We start from the raw sequence: 22,536 nt of genomic DNA, 5'->3' as shown, positions 1-22,536 counted from the left end.
ATAGTACCTGATAGTCATCAAAGATCAATAAAGTGCATTCACAGCACTCATATGGATGGCCAGTCCATATATGTACACAATTAGCTGTCAGAATAAAAGGTTTAATGGAGAAATAACATTAAAATGAATAACTCTGCTACTTCTTGTGTGTGTAATTTGCAGAGTTCTGAAACCTGACATGGGGAAAAAGGGCAAGTGCAAAACCCAGATCAAGAAAAAGACTTTAAACCCAGAGTTTAATGAGGTTTGATGCTCAAATGCAAATTTGTGTTGAAACAATTTGATGATGACTGTTTTGATGATGTTTCAGGAATTCAGCTTTGACATTAAACACAGTGAACTGGCCAAGAAGACTTTGGATGTCTCCGTGTGGGATTATGACATTGGGAAGTCCAACGACTACATCGGTAAATATGATCTAACCAGGATTACCTAAACCAGGGGTGTCAAAGTGGTAAAATCATGGCATGGTTACTTAAAAATAAAGACAACTTTATGTTATTTTCTTTGTTTTACCTTGGCAAAAAAAAAAAAAAAAATAGAACAAGCACATTCTAAAAACAAACAAATCACAAATAATCCTCTGGACAAAACACGTTGAAAATTCTGAGGAAATTGGTGCAACTTCAAAAACACAATGAGCCAAGACTTTGTGTCAGTGTATCTACAAAGACAGTATTAAAATTAAATCAGTCTTTCTTGGATTGAATAAAAACACAACATAGACTTAGACTTCCTTTTTATTGTCATTCAAATTTAAACCTTTCAGCACAGATAAGAACGAAATTTCGTTACATAAGCTCATGGTAGTGCAGGATAAAAAAAAGCAATAAGTTGCATATAATTAAATAAATATATATAAATATATATATATATATATATATATATATATATATATATATATATATATATATATATATATATATATATATAATAAATTAATCTAAATAAATAGATTACTGTACAGATAAATATATTGCACTTTTTCACATGCGTCCACGTTTATGGATATATGTTATATTGTCTTTTTTATTCCAGCGAGTTAATCCATTTTGGGGGGAGTTAAGGGGATAATTTAATCATGATGCGTTCAAGAGTCTTACGGCCTGAGGGAAGAAGCTGTTACAGAACCTGGAGGTTCTGCTTCGGAGGGTGCGGAACCTCTTTTTAGAGTCCAGCAGTGAAAACACTCCTTGGTAGGGGTGGAAAGAGTCTTTGCAGATTTTCTGAGCCCTGGTCAGGCAGCGGCTTTTTGCTATCTCCTGGATAGGAGGAAGAAGAGTCCTGATGATCTTTTCCGCCATCCTCACCACTCTCTGGAGAGACTTCCAGTCTGAGGCATTGCAGGCTCCAGTCCAGACAGAGATGCTGTTGGTCAGAGATGTAAACATGTAAACTCTTCTAGGTATAAAATCCCTCCTTTGTCAAGTCCACGTATCAATCCAGAGCTAACTCAACAAACCGTAAGAAATGGAGGTAAAAATTATTCAAAAGGGTTAAATTCACTCTTCTCGTGCGCGACAGAGACGTTTTGGGGGCAACGAGGGTGCCAAATGACGACGTATTCGAAGCAGAAGGCATAAAACGGCAGGTTTTAAGTTTCACGTGGTTTGAGGATGAGGAGCCACAGTCCCCCTTTACTGTGTACCTCTTTCTTGTCCCTGGTATAAACAGTTTGCTTGCCTAACAGAATTGCTATTGTGACATCCAGTGGACACTTTTAGAACAGCAGTTTCTTTTGTTAAAAAAAAATAAAGCTGCTCACTTTTATACTTTGCAAACTCATCAGGCCGAATAAAATCTGTTCATACGTTTAACACCCCTGACCTAAAGAAAACTACTGCCAACTGTTTTATAATTACTGTCCCTCCAGGTGGCTGTCAGCTGGGCATCACTGCCAAAGGAGAGCGGCTAAAACACTGGTATGAGTGTTTGAAGAACAAGGACAAGAAGATTGAGCGCTGGCACACCTTGGTGAACGAAAACCACACCGCTAGTGATTAACAACGTGTAACAAACACAGCATGAGCTAAAAACATCCTCTTATGGTCTGTATTCACTTCCTTGCGCACCTTTTCTACACTGCGTTCTTTTGATTTGATTTCACTCGACAGTTGACACTGCTCTTAATCGATACTCAGTCCACCGAGGCTATGTCCACAGACACACATGTAATTTTAAAAACAGACTCCAGGGTAAAAAAAAAAAAAAAATTGAAAAAAAATTTAATCTCAGTCCACACCAATGGCCTTTAATTACGAGAAAACACAGTCGAGCGCAGAGTTTGCATGCGGAGGAAAATGTCAAAGCATATGGAAAAAATACTCGTGTTTATGTGGATTTAGCCAGACACGTCATAAAGGTGTCCTTATATGCGTTGACAAACAGCAGCACAAAGACCCTAATCAGTCCCTCCAGAATTAGGGTTAGTCCACAATTGCGCCAATTCACCGCAAATTCGAACAATTTTCTAATGGCCACAAATTCCCCGTCCATTTTGGTCAATCACCATCATTTTCGCCAATTGATTTTGTCTTGGCGTGGCACTCAAACGTTCTCATCAACTCTCTCTGTTATAGTGTAGACCAGGGGTCGGCAACCCAAAATGGTGAAAGAGACATATTGGACCAAAAATACAACAACAAAAAATCGGTCTGGAGCCGCAAAAAAATCAAAGCCTTATATAAGTCTTATAATGAAGGCAACACATGATGTGTCTATATTTGCTATATTAGCCTACTATCAAAGGCTGACGTAAATCTCCATTGACAGAAATGTTGTGTTTTTTTTATTGTACACATTTTTGCAACATTGGAAAACATTAGTAAAATGGAGGCTTCTCAAAGGGTGGGATAACTTGCAGTCATGGATTGACCAAATATGCCCGATTAGCACTCAAGCAAGTCAATGAAATCAACAATGCACACCTTTGTGCATTCACGCATAGCATAAAACTTTTGGTGGACAAAATGAGACAAAGGAGTTAGTGGCATAAAACTTTAAAAAAACTTCTGAGGCAGCATCAGAAAAAGTTACAAACTACGATGAGTTCAAGGATCGCTGACATTAGTAGGACAAAACGGTGCTTTCCAAATACTCATCAGTGAAGCACGTATAATATAAACAGTGGGATTTCCAACAATTAAGGTTTTTGTCATTTTTGTTCTCCTACAAAAAATATATTTTTCTTCATCTTTTTCCATTTTTACACATCTCTGAAAGAGGTCTAGGGAGGCGTTAAAGTGCCGCATGCAGCTCTAGAGCCGCAGGTTGCTGACCCCTGGTGTAGACTAAACAGAAACAGTAACTTGTAACAATATATCAACTCTTTCATGCTCAAACGACACAATTGTGATCCTCACCTGTGGATTAGATTTACTTTCGGTTGCTGTCTACGGCGCTAAAACTTCAAGATAATGTAGTATGTAAACTTTTGCCTCATAATTTACATGTATTTATATGTTTAATCAATTTTTATCTATCCAGAATAAGTCATTTAAGAACAGTCTTATTTGAAAGCATATACCAACAAAAATGCTAGCTCTTTTCGCTAATTTTGCAGGTATAAACATCATATTTTGGTACTTGGTGTAAGCTAATTGTTCACATGCAAACTAGATTGAAATTTTTAGATTAGATTTAGGTTTATTGGTCCCCGTTGGGGAAATTCATTTTCACTGCCGTACATTTAAACATATAGACATTACACATCACAAAGCAAAAATAACAGAAAGACATCATACATAAATGTTAGTTTGCCAGCTTTTTTTTTTTTAGCTTATTTTAGAGATACACTTCTTAAAGTTACATATTTTGTTACTAATAATAATAATACATTTTATCTTAGCGCTTTTCTGAGCACTCAAAGACGCTTTACAGGATAGTACTTGACGCTATATGGCTAGCGTGCTAAATATTAGCATTTCTAGTTAGATTTTCAGCATTCACACACAATCTGTGCCCAAATTGCATTTTCTAGTTACCATTGTTAGTTATAGTGAATTGAGAGAGAACAGTAATTTAACAATGAGCACTCAGTGATTTTACTCCCATCAATAATCTACTTTTAAGTATGTGTGGTATGGAACAATTAAAACGTCAACACGGTATTTGTTTTCCAATGTTTCTTGAAATCCTGGGCTTTTTGAGGTTAAGGTTACAAGAAAACTTTATGGCACAATTGTTGTCCTCCCTCGGGCGGCGTGGCACGGTTGGGAGAGTGGCCATACCAGCAACCTGAGGGTTCCTGGTTCGATCACCACCTTCTACAAAACCTTATCATGTCCGTTGTGTCCTTGAGCAAGACACTTCACCCTTGCTCCTGATGGGTGAGTGTTAACAACATTGGGAAACATTAGTAAAACTTCTCAGAAGGTGAGATAACTCCTGGAAATGACTGTCTTCGAATGGCCAAAGGCTGTCTTCTTCTAATGGATTTATTACAATCTTTGCTGTGGTCTGGAGCAACATGACGCACAAACAACTATCAGAAATGCAGCCAATATTACATACAGATAATGTGTCATGAAACATGGCAAAATAAACGCAATACCCACAAAGGAAATTAAATTAGCTCATATACAGCTACAAATGAGGCATAATGATCAGAGGTGGGTAGAGTAGCCAGAAATTGTACTTAAGTAAGAGTACTGTTACTTTAGAGATGTATTACTCAAGTAAAGGTAAGGAGTAGTCAACCAAATATTTACTTGAGTAAAAGTAAAAAGTATGTTGTGAAAAAACTACTCAAGTACTGAGTAACTGATGAGTAACCTGATTACGGCAACAAATAATGCACAACAACATAAAAATAGCAATGAGCAAATTCAGAGCCAGGAATATCTCTTAAGCAACTAAAAAAATAATATATATTAAATAATAATACATTAAAATAAAATTTAAAAATGGCACATTGAGCCACAATAACTTAACAGCACCATAGCCTCAGTAGGCATTCATTGATTTGATAGATTGATTGATTGATTAAAACTTGTATTAGTAGATTGCACAGTACAGTACATATTCCGTACAATGGACCACTAAATGGTAACACCCCAATAAGTTTTTCAACGTTTATCAATTACTTAGTAAATGACCAAGTCGAGGTGATCTACCTCATATATACATATACATACACACATATCATTTATACACACACATATCATACATACACACACAAATCATTTATTCACACACATATCATATATATATATATATATATATATATATATATACATATGTATATATGTATCTACATACATTTATACATACAGTATATAATTTATATTTATTTATTTTGCCGTTTTTGTTCACATGTTAAAGGTGTTTTAATGAATATACATGCATGTTTAACATATAGATTCCTATCTTTCATGAAGACAAGAATATAAGTTGGTGTATTACCTGATTCTGATGACTTGCATTGATTGGAATCAGACGTCCACATTTTCAAATGGAGGAGAAAAAATGTTCCTCTTTTCTGTCTAATACCACATGAAAGTCGTTGGTTTTTGGCATCTTATTTGTCCAGCTTCCATATTCGTTTTTATACACTTTACAAGAAATACATTGGCAACAAACTCCGTAGTTTGCTAGCTTGTTTGCGCTGGCTTTCGGAGACTCTTATTTTGTTAGCGCAGGCGCGATGGAGCGGCACTTTTATTGTGAAGACAGGAACTGTGCGATCAGTCTTTAGGTTTTTGACGGGAGGTACGGTTGATATAAAAAGTGTCTTTTTTCCTTTACACTTTTGATTGATTGATTGAAACTTTTATTAGTAGATTGCACAGTACAGTACATATTCCGTACAATTGACCACTAAATGGTAACATCCCAATAAGTTTTTCAACTTTTTTAAGTCGGATTCGACGTGTGACCGTCATGTGACCGCCTGGGTCTGTTTGATTGGTCCAACGTCACCAGTGACTGCATGTGATTGGTGAAACGCCGGCATGCGTAGATCTTACTTTGAAGCTCCGTCATTAACCAAAACAAACATTAATAGATTGATAAAAAAAAGTAGCGAGTAGCGAGCTGAATGTAGATAAATGGAGCGGAGTAAAAGTAGCGTTTCTTCTCTATAAATATACTCAAGTAAAAGTAAAAGTATGTTGCATAAAAACTACTCGTAGAAGTACAATTTATCCCAAATGTTACTCAAGTCAATGTAACGGAGTAAATGTAGCGCGTTACTACCCACCTCTGATAATGATGCAATATTTACATACAGATAGCCTAAATAGCACATTAGCATCGATTAGCTTGCAGTCATGGAGTGACCAAATATGCCTGATTAGCATTTAACACAAAACGATAACATCAACTAAGCTCAGTTTGGTGCATTCACGCACAGTAAAAAACGCTTGGTGGACAAAATGAGAAAAGAGTGGCATAAAACACGTCTTTCTGTGGCAGAGTTGGAGAAAGTTGTACATGTAAATAAAGTCACCATCCACACAATGGTGAGTTCAAGGGCCGCTGAAATTAGTAGGACAAAACGGCGCATGAACACAAACTACAGATGTCCGATAATATCGGAATGCCGATATGTTACAAAAAGTAAAATTTATGACTTTCTAAAATGCCACTGTGTACACGGATGTCGAGAGGAGTACAGAGCGCCAATAAACCTTAAAGGCACTGCCTTTGCGTGCCGGCACAACATAATATCTACGGCTTTTCAAACAGACAAGTGAATGCATGGCATATTTGGTCAACAGCCATTCAGGTAACACTGAGGGTGGCCGCATAAACAACTTTAACACTGTTACAAATAAGCGCCACACTGTGAACCCACACCAAACAAGAATGACAAACAAATTTCGGGAGAACATCCACACTGTAACACAACATAACAAATACCCAGAATCCCTTGCAGCACTAACTCTTCTGGGACGCTACAATATACATCCCCACTACCGCTACCCCGCCCACCTCATCCTCCTCATGGTCTCTCAGGGAGAGCATGTCCCAAATTCCAAGCTGCTGTTTCGAGGCATGTCAAAAAAAATAATGCACATTTTGACTTCAATAATAAATATGGCAGTGCCATGTTGGCATTTTTTTCCATAATTTGAGTTGATTTACTTTAGATAATATTGTTACATTGTTTAGTGCATCCAGCGGGGCATCACAACAAAATGTTAATTCCACGACTGTTTATATCGGTATCGGTTGATATCAGAATCGGTAATTAAGAGTTGAACAATATAGGATATGGGCAAAAAAGCCATTATCGGACACCTCTAACACAAACATCTTAAAACAGTGGGCTTTCTAACAATTAGGAAGGTTTGTGTCGTGTTAGTCCTCCGACAGAAACCATATTACAACAAAAAATATATTTTTCACCCCATTTTTTTCCATTTCCTTACATTTTTGAAAAAAAAGCTCCATGCCGCATGTGGCTCTAGAGCTGCGGGTTGCTGACCCCCGGGTTAAGGTTACAAGAAACACGTAAGACATTAATTAATAAAACCACAAGTTGATTCAAAGTTTTTGGAAAAAAAAAAAAGGCCTCAAAATGTCGCAACTTTTGCCGAAACTTTCTAAAAAAAAAAAATACAAAAAATGCTTAAAAGGCTACCGCGAATTCAACAATCACAAAAAAATCCCACAAAATCCTGGAGGGACTGCATAATACTGCTCAGTGCTGTTTATAGAGTGTTGAGCCCGAGACAATGTTTACTTGAGAGGCATTGAACAAGAAAAGCAATATGTTATCATGAAAGCAGAGTGCTTACGCCTAAACATCCATCGCGTTGATTTCCGGTGTGATGATGTCACGCCTGACACTTGAACTGTATAAGCATGCCACAACATCCACCTGCCCACTGCTCTCCTGAACATAATGTACATAACCATGAAGAAATGTTTACATTCTGATACATTGCTCAGGTTAGGATGAAAAAAAAAAAGATATATAGGTGACTCATGAGTATTTGGATCTTTCACCGGTTGATGTTATTTTGTGATTAGAGCACACCAAGTTAAATATTAGGAGTGTGTGTGTGTGTGTGTGTACTGTATGTATGGTAAATAAGCTGTGACATTTAAAGGCCTACTGAAATGAGATTTTCTTATTTAAACGGGGATAGCAGCTCCATTCTATGTGTCATACTTGATCATTTCACGATATTGCCATATTTTTGCTAAAAGGATTTAGTAGAGAACATCGACGATAAAGTTTGCAACTTTTGGTCGCTAATAAAAAGGCCTTGCCTGTACCGGAAGTAGCAGACGATGTGCGCGTGACGTCACGGGTTGTAGGGCCCCTCACATCCTCACAATGTTTACAATCATGGCCACCAGCAGGGAGAGAGATTCAGACCGAGAAAGCGACGATTTCCCCATTAATTTGAGCGTGTAAGAAAGATTTGTGGATGAGGATAGTGAAAATGAAGGACTAGAAAAAAAAAAAGGTGAGGGCAGTGGGAGCGATTCAGTTATTAGACAGATTTACTAGGATAATTCTGGAAAATCCCTTATCTGCTCATTGGGTTACTAGTGTTTTAGTGAGATTATATGGTACCTGAAAGTCGGAGGGGTGTGGCCACGGGTGTGGTGACCGCCAGTGTCTCCGGTGGGAGGAGGCAAGAGAGTCCGCAGCTGCAGGAGGACGCAAGCTCCGCTCATGTCTACGGTAAGAGCCGACTTATTACCACAATTTTCTCACCGAAACCTGCCGGTTGACATGTGGTCGGGAACCATGTTCGCTTGACCGCTCTGTTCCATAGTAAATCTTCACCTTCGGGAATTTAAACAAGGAAACACCGGCTGTGTTTGTGTCGCTAAAGGCAGCTGCAATACAACTCTTCCCACCTCCATCTTTCTACATTGACTTCTCCATCATTAATTGAACAAATTGCAAAAGATTCAGCAACACAGATGTCCAGAATACTGTGTAATTCTGCGATTAAAGCATACTACTTATAGCTTGGATCGGGCTGGAAAAAAATGTCCGCTACAACCCGAGACGTCACGCGCACGCTTCATCATACCGACGTTTTCAACAGGATACTTCGCGCAAAATTTAAAATTGCAATTTAGTAAACTAAAAAGGCCGTATTGGCATGTGTTGCAATGTTAATATTTCATCATTGATATATAAACTATCAGACTGCGTGGTCGGTAGTAGTGGGTTTCAGTAGGCCTTTAAGTTGGTGATAATTGGCACTCTAGCAGGTTTTATACGTCAGTTTTTACATGGAATGCGCACAGTTAGCAAATTAGCCAGGAAGTATTTCTGCAGCTTTTACCTGCATGCACTGTGCTCGTGACTCTCATGTGCCTGCGGCAGTAGTGGCCCACTCTTACCCCGACACACCATTTTTGCACAATGCAGGGTTATTCTGCCACTCCCCCCCCCACTAACCATTCACGGCTTTAGCCTGTGCTCAAGGATCACCGCAAACCAAGGAAAGCACACCGAACAAAGTGGAATGACCTCGATCTATACAGCTGTTCGCTTAAGTTAGTCCAAATACAAAAAAAACAGGAGTTCTATGCATGGCGTTTATTGTAGTACAAGTAGTATACAAATCCATATAGCGAGATGTATACGGTTCCTGTATATCTAGTCATATACAGTATATATACTTTGTGAGAATAATGCTGACTACCATTGATGTTTACAATGCTTCATTCACAAGAGGCCATGTTCTGCATGACGGTGGCGTCATTTGACTCAACGACTTATTTGATAAGCTTCTAATCACATGAGCAAGGCTCTAACTGGTAGCAGATTTAAAGAGAGTCTTTCATCACTGTCTTGTTGTCTCCGCACAACATCCCTGCTCCTTGTGGCGGCGTGCAAAGCACCTGCCAGTAGCATCTTATATAACGTTAGCCGATTCCGTGCTGCTTTTGGCAACAGCGGCCATTACCTGAAATCAACACAGGTCACGTTTGATTGATTGTTTGCTTTTAAGAGGCTTCTCTCAGAGCTAAAACGGACAGCTAATGTATCTTCTACTTCATCCTGCAAGTCTCTGTTGTTGTAAATAGAGTAGTGCATGCACTGGGAACATGTATGTTTGCACAAAATGTTGCATGTGAAAATTTTGCAGCGTTAACACAGGTCAATAAAGACAAATAAAAGCTTTTTTTGTGTGGTTGCGGGTATTTCGGCATCTGAAAAGAGAATTACAGCCTTTGTGGATCAATGAATGTACAAACCCCGTTTCCATATGAGTTGGGAAATTGTGTTAGATGTAAATATAAACCGAATACAATGATTTGCAAATCCTTTTCAACCCATATTCAGTTGGATGCACCATAAAGACAACATATTTGATGTTCAAACTCATAAACTTTATTTTTTTTTTGCAAATAATAATTAACTTTGAATTTCATGGCTGCAACATGTGCCAAAGTAGTTGGGAAAGGGCATGTTCACCACTGTGTTACATCACATTTTCTTTTAACAACACTCAAACGTTTGGGAACTGAGGAAACTATTTGTTGAAGCTTTGAAAGTGGAATTTTTTACCATTCTTGTTTTATTTCGAGCTTTAGTCGTTCAACAGTCTGGGGTCTTGTTGTCTTATTTTACGCTTCATAATGAGCCACACATTTTCGATGGGAGACAGGTCTGGACTGCAGGCGGGCCAGGAAAGTACCCGCACTCTTTTACTACGAAGCCACGCTATTGAAACACGTGCCTTGGTATTGTTTTGCTGAAATAAGCAGGGGCATTCATGATAATGTTGCTTGAATGACAACATATGTTGCCCCAAAACCTGTATGGACAATTGAGCATTAATGGTGCCTTCACAGATGTGTAAGTTACCCATGCCTTGGGCACTAATACACCCCCATACCATCACAGATGCTGGCTTTTGAACTTTGCGCCTATAAGAATCCAGATGGTTGTTTTCCTCTTTGTTCCGGAGGACACCACGTCCACAGTTTCCAAATAGAATTTGAAATGTGGACTCGTCAGAACACTTTTCCACTTTGCATCAGTCCATCTTAGATGAGCTTGGGCCCAGCGAAGCCGGCGGCGTTCCTTTGTGTTGTTGATAAATGGCTTTGGCTTTGCACAGTAGAGTTTTAACTTGCACTTACAGATGTAGCGACCAACTGTCGTTACTGACAGTGGTTTTCTGAAGTGTTCCTGAGCCCATGTGGTGATATCCTCTACACACTGTCGGTTTTTGATGCAGTACCGCCTGAGGGATGAAAGGTCCGTAATATCATCGCTTAGGTGCAGTGATTTCTCCAGATTCTCTGAACCTTTTGATGATTTTACTGACCGTAGATGGTAAAATCCCTAAATTCCTTGCAGTAGCTCGTTGAGAAATGTTGTTCTAAAACTGTTCGACAATTTGGTTACAAATTGGTGACCCTCGCCCCATCTTTGTTTGTGAATGACTTAGCATTTCATGGAAGCTGTTTTTATACCAAATCATGGCACCCACCTGTTCCCAATTAGCCTGCACACCTGTGGGATGTTCCAAATAAGTGTTTGATGAGCATTCCTCAACTTTATCAGTATTTATTCCCACCTTTCCCAACTTATTTGTCACGTGTTGCTGGCATCAAAGTCCAAAGTTCATGATTATTTGCAAAAAAAAAAAAGTATCAGTTTGAACATCAAATATGTTGTCTTTGTAGCATATTCAACTGAATATGGGTTGAAAATGATTTGCAAATCATTGTATTCTGTTTATATTTACATCTAACACAATTTCCCAACTCATATGGAAACGGAGTGTGTACATATCACAGTAATTTAAAGAAACTAGGGCTGTCAAAATTAAGACAATGTGGATTTTAAAGTTAGTTAAAGTCCCAACGATTGTAACACACACACTAGGTGTGGTGAAATTTGTCGTCTGCATTCGACCCATCCCCTCGTTCACCCCCTGAGAGGTGAGGGTAGCAGTGAGCAGCAGCATGGGCAGCGCTCGGGAATCATTTGGTGATTTAACCCCCAATTCCAATCCTTGATGCTGAGTGCCAAGCAGGGAGGCAATGGGTCCCAATTTTTTGTAGTCTTTGGTATGAATTGGCCGGGGTTTGAACTCACAACCTACCGATCTCAGGGCGGACACTCTAACTCAGGGGTGTCCAAAGTGCGGCCCGGGGGCCATTTGAGGTCCACAGATAATTGTTTACTGGCCCGCCACACATTCTGGAAATGCTATTGCAAACATTTAAAAAAACATAAAAAAAAAGTGGAATGAGGTGAAATTGAACTAGAAAAAGTTGCAATGTTGACACAAAGCTGCCAATACAGGCTGTTTTCTTTTTTCTATATTTATTTTTCTTTTTTTGTCATTGCTCCAAAAAAAAATACAAAAAAAGTGTGAATTATTGACCTATTCAAGGCTCCAATTATTTCAAATATTTTATGTGGAAAATAGTGTATATATTGTGTGGTTGCCATATAAAAACATAATTTTCTTTGACAAAAGAGAATAAAACAAACAAAATAAGAGTTCAAACATGAAATCGACAGATATATCTGAAGTGGATCTTGTAACTTAGGTGTTGAAAGTAAAAATAAAAATAAAAATGTTTCACTTTATGAGTGAGGCACCTTTTGGATCCCAAATATATTAAATGGGATTTTATTTATCTTTTCACTGATTACTAAAAAATTATAATTAATTATAATCACTGGTGTCCTGCATTATTGATCTTTTTAAGGCTCTAATTACTGCACATCAAACATTGCTTTCTGAATGTTTTGGGCAGCGGGGGAAATACTGCATATTTCAGTTTTATTATAAAAAACAAAACAAAGTTGTCTTTGACAGAAAAGGCATAAAACCTTTATTTTTTATTTTTTACTTAATATCAACCTGAAGTTGATCCACTGTAGAGATTTACTGTAAGCGTTAAATAAAAAACATTTAAAAAATGTCAATTTAACTTGTTTTTAACATTTTAATAACTGAACCCTTTATGGTCCTTGGGAACCCTAAAAGTAAACAAAAAAAAAAATCCATATATTTTGTTATGATTTGAAAAATTAAAAATATCAAAATGGCCCCCGCATGCTTAAATTTTTGCGTGTGTGACCCTCCGTGGAAAAAGTTTGGACACCCCTGCTCTAACCACAAGGCCACTGAGCCTTAATTAAATGTATTATGAATACGGCTTGGAAGCCAGGATGCAGAGGCAGGAGGTAAAAATGTGTCTGTACAGGTTGCCCTCTAGTGGGTTCATCGGACAGCCACACACTGCCACGGGAGCCCGGATCAGGGGTACAACACTGTTTTATTTCCATAAAATAGTGCAAGGCTTTTGCTTTTCAATGAAATATCTTTTTTTGAGTCTGTGTGTTTCTTTTGCTCTTGCTCCCACTCCAACAACAAGTCTCGCTCCGGCTGCTGCTAATAAAGGCAACAGGTGATTAGTTAACAAGCCCACCTGGGCCATCTACTCACCTGTCGCTGTTTTTGAGGCCGGTCCGCGGCAGGCCCGCAGGCCACGCCCCCCTCCACATTATCCTATTAACAAAAACAACGAAATGGCAAGTGCGCATTAGGCAGAGGGAAAGCTACGCCTGTTTAAGTTACAAAACAAAGCAACCCAATGAGGAATGATGCACTAAGGAAACTTGGAAAAGGTGTGTCCTTCTTGCCAGTCAGGGACAGGTAAGGAAGGTGAAACATGTGGTGACAAACCAGGAACTAGACAATAACAAAATAAAAGTTTCAAACAGAATAATTGTGGAACCACAGAAAAAGAACTGGAGTCCAAATCTGTCATGTGGGATCATGGCAACATCAAACAACTGCACATTCAGAAAGAGGTAAAAAAAAAAAAAATTAACAAGAATATTTGGTTTGTAAGTAGGTAAAATGAATTTGATGAAAGATAAAACTTTTTTGTTTTTAATTGGACTTTAAAGATAAAGGTAGATTATTAAAAAATCAGATGGAGCTATAACATTGAATGTCCAGTGACATATTTATTTAATATATTTTAGGAACTGCGAAAAATGGATTAGTCATATGTCTAAGACATCCATCCATCCATCCGTCCATTTTCTACCGCGTATTCCCTTTTGGGGTCACGGGGGGCGCTGGCGCCTATCTCAGCTACAATCGGGCGGAAGGCGGGGTACACCCTGGACAAGTCGCCACCTCATCGCAGGGCCAACACAGATAGACAACATTCACACTCACATTCACACACTAGGGCCGATTTAGTGTTGCCAATCAACCTATCCCCAGGTGCATGTCTTTGGAAGTGGGAGGAAGCCGGAGTACCCGGAGGGAACCCACGCATTCACGGGGAGAACATGCAAACTCCACACATTTGAACCCAGGATTGCAGGACCTTCGTATTGTGAGGCAGACGCACTAACCCCTCTGCCACCGTGAAGCCCTGTCTAAGACAGCGGTTCTCAAAATGTTTTCACCAAGAACCGTTTTAGAAAACACATTAAAATACAGTTGCGCAGTAGGCCTAAGTATTCCATCCATCCATCCATTTTCTACCGCTTATTCCCTTTCGGGATCGCGGGGGGCGCTGGCGCCTATCTCAGCTACAATCGGGCGGAAGGCGGGGTACACCCTGGACAAGTCGCCAGCTCATCGCAGGGCCTAAGTATTCATTTAAATTAATCTAAAAAATAAGGCAGCGGTTTTATTGAACACGTACATTTAATATTTTTCGTCCACGGTAATATTACACACAGTTTGAACCGTGTTTGAATATAGAAAAATCAAACGTGTATTTACAGTACATTAAAATTAAGACCTTAAATGGCATTCAATTTTTTTATACAATTGTAAGACTGGGCAAATAGTCAATCAATCTAGCGGTAAATATAAAAAAATTATCCCAATGATTTTGCCGTCATCGACACATTGCTACATCTGTCTGCGTGTTTCTTTTCTTCTGCTGTGGCTTTCCAATTGCATAAAAGAGGTCTTGTAAAGTACGTTCCAAAAGTGTGAAAAGCGCTGCCTGAATACGGCAAAATGAAACGGCTCTGGGGTCCCAAACTCTTATTGTCCGAAACAACTGAGAGGGTGAAAATACAATCTATTTAAGGTGTTAAATTTACCCTTAAAATAATGATGCGAATATATATATTTCTAAAATGTTTAACACTGTATGTGTTTTCCAACACATAGGGTATATCATTTGCATTCCCATGATGTTGATTATTCCTTTAAGTCTTTAACAATTTTGTAAATTGTATCCTGATTAACAAATTTATCCTCCAGTTTGCATCTATTATAACACATTTTTGTCAGAGGATATGCATTTAAAAAAAAGGATTTCTGGGTATATTATATCGATCAATTGGTGGAATAGAGTCGCTAACATTGACTACATTGTTAGAATTAGGATAGTTGGTATTTATGACTTGGAATGCATACAAAAAGAAAATATTTTCTTACATAAGGATTGTGAATGATAGGCAAAATAATAAAAAAAAAAAGTTCAGATCCCATTTGATAATTTCTCTACATTCTGTGAATGTGCTGATGCTGTGGCGAAAGCGATAAAATTAATACATGTGGGGAAAATGCAAATTTTAGTAAAAGTGACTGGCTGGCTATCTTTTCAAAACCTGGTTAAAGCTCTTTGATGGTAAACCCAGAGAGGCGTTCTGCAGTGTGTGCAAAAAGACTTCAAACTTTACTCATTGGGCATCAATGCGGTGAAATCACACACACTATTAGTTAATCACAAGTCGGCCATTAAAGGCAGGCATCAGTTAACAATGTCACATTTCTTCTGGCGTGACCAACAAAACAACTTCTGCTGTCACTTAGATTAGATTAGATTAGATAGTACTTTATTTATTCCTTCAGGAGAGTTCCTTCAGAAAAATTTAAAATTTCAACACAATCCCATTCAAGATCAGACAAACATTACAGGGAAACAGAACAGGATCGCTGACAGCTCTGCCGGCTTCCAGCGGCCCTTACAAAAAAGATGAGATACAGGTAAACAAGGGGGGGGGGGGGATGGGAGAAAAAATAGAAGATTAAAATAAAATTAAATTAAATTAAAAAAGCGGTCTAAGCCTTGGCCCATGAGAGGGGGTCCAGACTGAGGCCAAGGGAAAAAAACTGTTACAAAAATGTAATTACTAACAGAATTGTCAGCTGCTGCTACTGTAAAAACAATAAATAAATACAAATACATTCTCAGATGGAACAGTCTTGTGAGCCAATTCTAATTAACTAAATAGTAACAGTTAATGTTTACTCTTTAATTATTTAATATTATCCTTGTCAAATCCTTACAATGTTGTCTATACAGACAGATGTAAGCTTTAGACTATGTATAGTAACTATCTGCAGTAGAACATAGCATTATTTTTTTTTTTGAAGTGGCATTAGAAACTTCATTAAAAATCATTATGTGATACCTGTAGAAACCCTACTTTAATCAAGTGATTCCTTGGCGTCCCACTAGATCAGGAGTGTCAAACTAATTTTAGATCGGGGGCTACATGGAGAAACATCTACTCCCAAGTGGGCCGGACTGGTAAAATCACGGCACGATAACTTAAAAATAAAGACAACTTCAGATTGTTTTATTTGTTTAGAACTAGAACAAGCACATTCTGAAAATGTATAAATAATAATGAGTGTTGTTAAAAGGAAAGGCCATGTAACACAGTGGTAAAAATGCCCCTGTGACAAATTTTTTGCAATGTGTTGTTGCCATTAAAGTGTAAGTTAACGATTATTTGCTAAAAAAAAATTAAGGTTCTCAATTCGAACATTAAATATCTTCTCTTTGCAGAATATTCAATTGAATAGAAGTTGAAAATGATTTGCAAATCATTGTATTCTGTTTTTATTTACCATTTACACAACGTCAACTTCACTGGTTTGGGGTTTTATATATAAGAGTGCTCCAACTTAAGAATGTTTTAAGATAAGAGCGGTCACTCAGCCAATTGCAATGCTCTAATTTGCAACCAAAAATTGTATGTAATGGTACATTGGCTAATAAAAAATAAACTTGCTAAAAGAAACAAAAACCTCTGCTTGGTTTTTAATGAATACTTATGCCTACTACGCCACTGGATTTTAATGTTGGTCATTATAGTGGTACTAGGTGTTCTAAAGTCCAACGTATGACCCGGGAGCCATTTTCGGCTTGTTGCTCGTTTATTATCGGCATAATGTAAAAATAAAATATTCATACCAATCACACAAAGTATAAAATGTGGATATATTTTTCAGTTATTGGTCTACACTGAACTGGTTTTAACACCTTTTAATGTACAAAAAAATAAATCAAAGAGTGCCCAATGTTCTTTAATTTTTCTCAAAAAGTTTGGACAGCACTGTTCTAAATAGATGTTTCAGGTATGACCACAACGCCATCTGCTGGTGAGTCATAATACCCACCTATAATGACGTCATAGTCATTACAAACTCATTACTAAGCTCTCTTCTGCAGGAGACACTGCCATCATAACATGGAATATATTAAGAAAAGTGTATTTTTTTCATTTTTTTTTGAGGAATGTAGAAAAACAATTTTCAATTTTTTGGAGGTCCAAAACAATGTGATGATTAATACCAGTAAAGTACGACATTACCCTCTGAACTGGCACAAAAACAAGATTAACCACTTTTTCATGACAGTAGTCTGCATTCGCTACTATGTTGAAATGGAAATACAATAATTTCCAGCAGAACTTTACTAAATATTCTAACACAGGTAGGTACCTACCGAAGCTGAAACAGTATAAAATTGTTAATATACAGTTAGTTCTGAACAAGATTATACTCCTGGTGCCCATTTCTCTTCCTTCTGAGAAGCCTGTTACAAAAGTACTGTTCAAGGTTTTTTTTTTTTAGTGTTGGACACACACTTAAACTACATCAACAAATATTGGCAAGACGATCTACAAAAATTGTGCAAGAGTGCACCATGCCAACCCACATCTCAGCAATATTCTCATGGGACAATACTGTATCTGCCTTTCCAAGCTTTCAAGGTTCTGAAACCAAGGGCCGTAGGCTGAGCCTGGACAGGTGGTGCACTTTTGACTACAACTCCAAAAATAGCTTTATTTTCAAAAAAGGTATTCTTTCCAACAGTCCATCCAAGGTTAACAAAAACAACTTTCACTACATACAAAGGCATGAACCAAAAAACTATGGCTCAAGTGTTGCGTAAGAAGTGTAAGGTTCAAACACCGATGACATCTATTAAACAAAACAAGCAGCAAATAATTAAACAGAGACAAAATAAAATTTGGCTCAATTGAGGAAAGACGCCTGGACACAGGGTACAGTGTCTCACCCCGCTCTGGCTACATATTGTACGCCTCCTCTTTTATTTGAACTTTCCCTGATTACATGGCAAACGCTGTTTCTAAGGCACGGGGGTCGTAAACAGCCATCGCCTTTGATTAAAACAGTTCAAAGAAAAGGTTCCAAAACAGTTCAAAGAAGAGGTCGTAAAACAGTTCACAGAAAAGGTAGCCTGGAGAGGAGTATGGTCCTGCTTCCTCTCCGCTTTTGTAGTTCTTGGGTCAAGACAAAACCTTTCTGCGGATTACAATACATGAAAGAAACAGAACACCTTCATGTTGCTTCCCGTCCTACACAGTGGAGCTTTACAAGCCTTTTGATTGGTAGAATCAAAGACAGCTTTTTTCTGCTCGCCGGGAACTCATTGAAACACAAAGTTTTGTGATAATTTAGATACAATTAATCGGACAAGAAGCACACCACCTGTCCTGGCTCAGCCCAAGGCATTTGGTCTAGAACCTGGAAAGCTTGGAAAGGCCGATACATTTAAGCCAAAAACTGTGTTCACCGCCAGTCTCTCAACCCGACATTTATCCAATCAATTCCACCTGTGTGCCCCTATTGGCTCTCCTCACAGGGGCTGTAAGTGACATTTTCTAATGATATAAATTAACTTGAAATATATCAAAACATATTTTCATGACAATTAAAAAAATAACAATTTAACTTAACACACGCAGTACTAGAGATATCAATCAATGTTTAGTTATATAGCCCTAAATCACTAGCGTCTCAAAGGGCTGCACAAACCACAACACAAACCACTACGACATCCTCGATAGGCCCGCATAAGGGCAAGGAAAACTCACACCCAGTGGGACGTCGGTGACAATGATGACTAAGAGAACCTTGGAGAGGACGAAAGCAATGGATGTCGAGCGGGTCTAACATGATACTGTGAAAGTTCAATCCATAATGGATCCAACACAGCCGCGAGAGTCCAGTCCAAAGCGGATCCAACACAGCAGCAAAAGTCCCGTTCAAGCGGAGCCAGCGGGAAACCATCCCAAGCGGAGGCGGATCAGCAACGCAGAGATGTCCCAGCCGATACACAGGCGAGCGGTCCACCCTGCGTCCCGACTCTGGACAGCCAGTATGTCATCCATGGCCACCGGATCGGACCGGACCCCTCCACAAGGGAGAGTGGGACATAGGAGAAAAAGAAAAGAAATGGCAGATCAACTGGTCTAAAAATGGAGTCTATTTACAGGCTAATGTATACAAATGAGTTTTAAGGTGAGACTTAAATGCTTATACTGAGGTAGCATCTCGAACTGTTACCGGGGGGGCATTCCAGAGTACTGGAGCCCGAAATGAAAACGCTCTATAGCCCGCAGACTTTTTTTGGGCTTTGGGAATCACTAATAAGCCGGAGTCCTTTGAACGCAGATATTTTGCCGGGACATATGGTACAATACAATCGGCAAGATAGGATGGAACTAGACCGTCTAGTATTTTATACGTAAGTATTAAAACCTTTAAGTCACATCTTAAGTGCACAGGAAGCCAGTGCAGGTGAGCCAGTACAGGCGTAATGTGATCAAACTTTCTTGTTCTTGTCAAAAGTCTAGCAGCCGCATTTTGTACCAACTGTAATCTTTTAATGCTAGACATGGGGAGACCCGAAAATAATACGTTACAGTAATCGAGGCGAGACGTAACAAACGCATGGATAATGATCTCAGCGTCTTTAGTGGACAGAATGGAGCGAATTTTCGCGATATTACGGAGATGAAAGAAGGCCATTTTAGTAACGCTTTTAATGTGTGCCTCAAAGGAGAGAGTTGGGTCGAAGATAATACCCAGATTCTTTACTGAGTCGCCTTGTTTAATTGTTTGGTTGTCAAATGTTAAAGTTGTACTATTAAATAGAGGTCGGTGTCTAGCAGGACCGATAATCAGCATTTCCGTTTTTTTGGCGTTGAGTTGCAAAAAACTTAGCGGACATCCATTGTTTAATTTAATTAAGACACGCCTCCAGCTGACTACAGTCCGGCGTGTTGGTCAGCTTTAAGGGCATATATATAGAGATATATAAATAACACAAACATAGCTACCACAACAATAATGACCAACACCAAAGTGCGGTTGCACAGTAGGCCCAACTATTCATCAAACAACAAATTATTAATTTAACTTAATAATATAAGCAGGACTACAGAAATATAAATAACACAAACATTTCTACCACATTCCGGCCCCTAATTGCCCATAATTGTTGGATTCTGGAAACCTGGCGCACCTCCACCCATTGCTTTAGGATGCCCCACAGGTGCTTAAATGGGTTCAGGTGTGAAGCAGACCTACTTGGGCTTATTTGTCTTCCTCAACAATGTTTGGGCTCATCATTATGTTGGAGGAGATATTGCTGCGCCTCATAAATGTCACAGTACTTGTTGGAAATTGCATTTCTTTTAATGAACCGCAGCACCCCAGTGCTGGCAGCACTTAAGCAGCCCCGGACCGTGACAGTGCTTGATAAGGCAACGTCACTCTTAACTAAAACGGTTTCTGTCTGAGATTATTAGGCTGGTTTTTGTTTGGTTGATAAAAATATATTTCCTTTCCATCTCTTCGGCGGGATTCAGCAAAGCTTTTGACCTACTTGAAGCTCAGAGGAAGAGCCATGAGAAAGATGTGGCTGGGGTGAGAAATTCAGGCGACAAGAGGAAAAGACAAAATCCTGCTCGCTGCCTAAGGCTTGGGAAGAAAATTGACATCGAAGCCGGCTTTCATAATTACGGACTGAGAAGGTACGGCAACAATGGATTCTGAAGCAGGGGTCCTCAACATTTTCCAGGACAAGGACCCCCCAAACTGATGGAGAGAAGGAGTTTTCACCCCCTACTTATATCAATCATCAATGTTTATTTATATAGCCCTAAATCACAAGTGTCTCAAAGGGCTGCACAAACCACAACGACATCCTCGGTAGAGCCCACATAAGGGCAAGGAAAAACTCACACCCAGTGGGACGTCGGGGACAGTGACAATGATGACTATGAGAAACCTTGGAGAGGACCGCATATGTGGGCAACCCCCCTCCCCCTAGGGCAGTGGTTCTCAACCTTTTTTCAGTGATGTACCCCCTGTAAACATTTTTTAAATTCAAGTACCCCCTAATCAGAGCAAAGCATTTTTGGTTGAAAAAAATAGATAAAGAAGTAAAATACAGCACTGTGTCATCAGTTTCTGATTTATTTAAGTGTATAACAGTGCAAAAATATTGCTCATTTGTAGTGGTCTTTCTTGAACTATTTGGAAAAAAAGATACAAAAATAACTAAAAAACTTGTTGAAAGATAAACAAGTGATTCAATTATAAATAAAGATTTCTACACATAGAAGTAATCATCAACTTAAAGTGCCCTTTTTGGGGAATGTAATAGAGATCCACCTGGATTCATGAAATTCATTCTAAACATTTCTTCACAAAAAAAGAATTCTTTAACATCAATATTTATGCAACAGGTCAACAAAAAATCTAGCTGTCAACACTGAATATTGCATTGTTGCATTTCTTTTCATATTTTATGAACTTACGTTCATATTTGGTTGAAGTATATTCAATAAATATTTTTATAAAGGATTTTTTAATTGTTGCTATTTTTTAGAATATTTAAAAATAATCCCACGTACCCCTTGGCATACCTTCAAGTACCCCCAGGGGTACGCGTACCCCCACTTGAGAACCAATGCCCTAGGGGACTGAAAGCAATGGATGTCGAGCGGGTCTAACATGATATTGTGAAAGTCCAATCCGTAGTGGATCCAACATAACAGTGAGAGTCCAGCCCAAAGTGGATCCAATATAGTAGCGAGAGTCCCGTCCATAGTGGAGCCAGCAGGAAACCATCCCAAGCGGAGGCGGATCAGCAAGCGAAGAGATGTCCCCAACCGGTACACAAGCGAGCGGTCCATATATCTTATATGAAATTATGATTTTATTTTACAAAACTGGTCTTAAAACCAGAGGAGACAGGTCCTTCTCTGTGGTCGGACCTAAGCTCTGGAACACTCTGCCCCTCCATGTTAGAACTGCTCCCACAGTGGAGTGTTTTAAGTCTCGTCCTAAAGGGGAACATTATCACCAGACCTATGCAAGCGTCAATATATACCTTGATGGTACAGAAAAAAGACCATATATTTTTTAACCGATTTCCGAACTCTAAATGGGTGAATTTTGGCGAATTAAACGCCTTTCTGTTTATCGTTCTTTTGCGATGACGTCAGAACATGACGTCTCCGAGGTAATACAGCCGCCATTTTCATTTTCAACA

General features: G+C 38.8%; 1 protein-coding gene across 5 annotated transcripts in view; it reads left to right on the top strand.

Annotated features, from left to right (window-relative positions):
• LOC133556634 (rabphilin-3A-like) overlaps positions 1 to 10,102 on the top strand; it is an 87,794-nt gene extending 77,692 nt beyond the window's left edge. For all 5 annotated transcript variants that reach the window (XM_061906755.1, XM_061906757.1, XM_061906758.1 and 2 more), the window contains 3 exons: positions 163 to 244; positions 311 to 407; positions 1,874 to 10,102. In XM_061906755.1, the coding sequence (XP_061762739.1) occupies positions 163 to 244; positions 311 to 407; positions 1,874 to 2,004 (310 nt within the window). In that variant the 3' untranslated portion in view covers positions 2,005 to 10,102. The remainder of the gene's footprint in view (positions 1 to 162; positions 245 to 310; positions 408 to 1,873) is intronic.
• Positions 10,103 to 22,536: the final 12,434 nt, after the last annotated feature.

The sequence above is a fragment of the Nerophis ophidion genome, linkage group LG07 (genome assembly GCF_033978795.1).
Source record: "Nerophis ophidion isolate RoL-2023_Sa linkage group LG07, RoL_Noph_v1.0, whole genome shotgun sequence".
NCBI lineage: Eukaryota > Metazoa > Chordata > Actinopteri > Syngnathiformes > Syngnathidae > Nerophis > Nerophis ophidion.
Note: the sequence above shows the minus strand (reverse complement) of the source record. Positions and strands in the feature narration are given on the sequence as shown.